At 48.4% G+C, this 4,236-nt stretch overlaps 1 protein-coding gene across 1 annotated transcript in view; it reads left to right on the plus strand.

Moving 5' to 3' along the window:
• Positions 1 to 928, plus strand: part of VHL (von Hippel-Lindau tumor suppressor) — a 1,984-nt gene extending 1,056 nt beyond the window's left edge. Inside the window, 2 exon segments of the mRNA XM_031061628.1 lie at positions 191 to 367; positions 744 to 928. Coding sequence (XP_030917488.1) covers positions 191 to 367; positions 744 to 928 — 362 coding nt within the window.
• Positions 929 to 4,236: the final 3,308 nt, after the last annotated feature.

Raw genomic sequence — 4,236 nt, forward strand, 5'->3', positions numbered from 1 at the left:
CTTTCCTTTTCCCCTTTTCTCTCTCCGTTTCCTTTGCTCTTCTTTCTTTTCCTTTTCCCCCTTTTCCTTTCCTATTTTCCTCTCCTCTTCCCCTTTTCCCTTTCCTCTCCCCATTCATACAGTGACTGGGGCCGTGGTAGTGCTCTGTGCACACAGGGCTAAGCTGGAGAGCTTGCTCCCTTGTGAGTAGATGCCCCTCAGAGGCGCTCATTCAAACGTTCTGTAATTGGCGCATTCCCACCTTGTTCCCTGCCAGGGCACCTCTGGCTGTTCCGGGATGCAGGGACCTATGACGGGCTGCTCGTCAACCAGCAGGAGCTGTTCGTGGCAGCCCCCAATGTGACCAAAGCTGACATCACACTGCCAGGTAAGGGACAGGACCACACATGCTCCAGGGAATTCTGAACTTGGTCTCTCTGGACCTGTTTGGATTAGTGAGAAATCAGATCCTCATGAAATTAAACCTGCTCAGACCCTGGAAGAGGTGGTGAGGGGTTGTAGGTAGAGCTGTTGTATTGGATGGAGCTAGTGGCAGAGCTCTCTTTTCAAGGGGTCTCTGAGGGGTTTTTGCAGGTGCCTCATGGCAGAACCACATCTGTCTCCTGTCTGGGGAGCCCAGCTGTGGTGGGTCACTGCTGTGGGCTGTGCTCTGCGTTCACAGGCTCAGAGCAGCACTGTTGGCATTGGAGCAGCAGCTGTGAGCCCTCGTGACAAGGCTGTGTTGTGCTTGTGTCTGACTGCAGTGTTCACCCTGAAGGAGAGGTGTCTGCAGGTTGTGCGCAGCCTGGTCAGCCCCATGGACTACAGGAAACTGGACATTGTTCAGTCGTTATACGAAGAGCTGGAGGATCATCCTGACATTTGGAAGGATCTTCGGCGGCTTTCTCTGGAGAGGAGTGAAGCACTGAGGAACTAAATTGTGGAATAACAGGATTACTCACTTCAGACTCCTCATTACAAACCACTGAGTCTGAGCAGCGAGAGTTGACAGGACACACACCAACCGATGCCTCGTTTAACGTTTTGAAACATAAACTCAATAACTTCGGTGACAGTCAAATCCCAAAGACTGAACAGCACTGGGAGGCATGCTGGGTTCTGATGGTTCAGTTAATTTCTTCATTGTAGGTATTGCAAACTGTAGGGTAAGATCAGGGCAGCTAAATGGAAAATATTCATACAAAGTAGTTTTCATTGTATTAGAAAGCAGATTACACCAAGGATTAATTTAGCCCAGACTGACGGTTGTAAGTGTCATGGGTTTTGTTTGAGTAATTTGTTTTGATGGAATTTCCCTTTCACATGTCACCTCAATGCGCCTGTGGGTCACAGAGCATGAGGGGTTTGTACATGAGATTTGTTTTCCAGCAGTGCCTGAGGGTCTGACAAACGTTACATTGGTGGAAAGATGATGTGTAAATGCTTGCAGGTTATTCTGCCTCTTACGTTCCACATACAAAACCATGTCCTGTCTGCTCTAGGTCTGACATGTTTTTACTGTCATCATACCTCAAATGCCTTATTTGCCTTTCTCATAAGATTCTTGCCTGGCTGATCTCAGCCACACAGACCAGACCCTCATTTTGGAACACCCTTGTTCTCCACAGCTGCTTCCCCAGCAGCCTGTGCAGGGTTCACAGCAGGTAGATGCTTTAAGTTCTGTCTTTTCCCCTCACAGTGCTGTAGTCCAGGTTGTAGTAGGAGGCTTTTTCAGGGAGCGTGGCCTCTTGAGCTGCCTGTGTCTTCTCAGGACCAATGGGAGCTGTATTGGCTCACACAGCAAGCTCACAAACAGGGCCATGCTTATGGCAGGCTGGAGAAGGAGAGATGATATTTCTTTGCCTGTATTCTGTATTCCCCACATCTCAGTGGAATGTGCTCTGGTGTGAACACAGAGAGTTCAAAGCAGTGTAGTTTAGTGTTACGTGAATTGTCCATCAAGCAAGATGTTGTGCAGCTCAGGTTAGAAGCAGATTGGTTGGAGATTAATTACAGCAGGTTATTTCTGTGAATATATTTCCCTCCAGTTGTACATTTTGAGAGTAGCTGTGAAACCGAGAATCTCAATGTATTTTGTAAGTATGCAATGTCTCCCTATTTGTAAACTTGTTTCTCTTATATATTTGAAGAAATTGATCTTTGACATAAAAATGGAAATGCATGCTAGCTTTCTGACTGTAATTCTGTCAGGTAAGTCCGCAGTGCCTCTGTGTTTGTGTTCCTGTGATACTCTGACAGTCGCTGTGGTTGGGCATTAAACGCACTTTGGACTGTACAGCCTGCCCAGCCCGCTGCCACAGGGCTGTGTTGTGGCTCTCATGAACTCAGCACAGCTTCAGGCAGCATCTGGGCAGGAATGGGGCTGCTGTCCAGTTCTGCTCTTAGCACCTCTCACATTTCTCTGAGGGGAAAGTGAGCCCATGCAGGGCTCTGGAGCAGACTCGGGTCAGTGCCTCGGGGAGCCTGAGGGTTGGAGAGTGCTGTTCCCTGCTCCTGACCATTCGTGAGAGGAGGGTCCCTGCTGTCTGTGGGGCTGTGCACTGCAGTTAGCATGGCAGCATCGCTGACCTGCTTGGCTGCAGCTTTTCCTGTAACCTAGTTAGTATTAGGTGTTGGGTTTAACAGTCTGAACATGGCACACACCTTCTGGGTGTTTCTGAGTTGGGTGGGGTCTGTGATTTCTTGTGTTTCTTATTAGAGTGTATTTTTCTGTTCTGGAGTGCTCCTTTGGATCAGAATAAAAGGTTGGAGAAACCCCAGCCAGCTTTAACCTATGAACATTGGGAAATGCTGTCTCCTAGCAGCTACTCAGATGGGTTAGTAACGAGTGAAAGCTGTCATTTACTTGTGGCAGCTGCGCTAGCGCTGGGTGGTTTCGGTCGGTCCAGCACGGCCTCGTTGGCCACGCCGGGAGCAGCAGAGAGAGCCAGCCAGGCCAGCCCAGGGAGCGGGTGTGTCGTGACCCTGCTGCGCAGGAGAGGCTGAACCGGAGAAACCCCGGGCAATGAATGCTGCTGGCGCTGCAGCCTCGGGGACAGCACACAGCACTGCGGAGTCCTGCCCACGGCGCGTCGCAAAGGGAAGGCCTAAGAGCAGGGACATACAGCATTGTTCCAGCCTCTATTCAGTCGATTTCAGTTCCCCAGGAAGACCTTGCATTACTTGTGACATTCAGGGCAGAACTGAAGCCATACACGCGGTTGGATGTGGTCTTTCCCCTTGTTTCCAGCTGAGGCAAACAGTTCAAATGGTTTCACAAGTTTTTCCAGTACCTAAGGGGAAGAAGTATTTTCTTCCTACTTTTATGTAGTTCTTTGCAACGCAATTTCAGTCTCATCTTACATCACTTTCAGAGCATTTAGGTGTGTGTCAGAGGGTCAGTAAGCAGGGGAAAGGGAGGGAAAAACCCCATAAATGCAACTATTATTGTTGAACTAGTACTACTGATAAAACAGCTTATCCCAAGGCAGTCTTTGAGTTGTCATATTTTAAATACACTTTTGGTAGTTTTGTTCATTTTTTGCCATTCTTTTATCTTATAGCTACAACAATATTGCATTTTCCAGTTTTTCATTGTCACAGCAGAGCTAAGAAGTTAATGATTTCTGAGGCCAGGAGTGTAGAAAACTGCAAAAGTTTGAAAGTTTGAAAACAAGAGTAAGCTGTACTGTACCATATATGCAGAGTACAAAGAAATGGTGAATTAAAAGCTGTCAAACCTTACAGCATTTCTTTCAATTCATACAAATTTAGATCTAGGGCTAAGTATGAACAACAAGACCAGAAGACGGATGGTTACACTTGCGTATCTGCTGGCAGTCTCTAGCAGCAGTAGTATGGCAGGAAGTCTCTCCTTTTTCCCCGAAGTATTAGTAATATTTACACTGGCAAATTAATTATTATACGTTTTTATCAAAATCAGATTAAACAAAAAAATCAGAAAAAATTGTTGACTTTAAGAACATATTTTAAACCTAACCCCTGACAAGCGGCCAGCCCTGTGACCGCTTCTGATGTTCTTTAGTTCTCACTCCCTGCCTATCGTACCGTACCACGGACTGTAACGCGCGCTCTCCGGGGCGCTGCCGTGATGGCGAGCCCGGCTGGAGGGTCCGTGCGCGGCACCGCCTGGCGGCTGCGCAGCTTCCCTGGCCGTGCCCGTTCCTCTGCAGGCACTGCGGGACGCGTGTCTCGCTGCCCAGCGAACGGCCCCAGCGCGCTGTTGTGTTCGCAGCC

The sequence above is a fragment of the Geospiza fortis genome, unplaced genomic scaffold, assembly GCF_000277835.1.
Source record: "Geospiza fortis unplaced genomic scaffold, GeoFor_1.0 scaffold128, whole genome shotgun sequence".
Lineage (NCBI taxonomy): Eukaryota > Metazoa > Chordata > Aves > Passeriformes > Thraupidae > Geospiza > Geospiza fortis.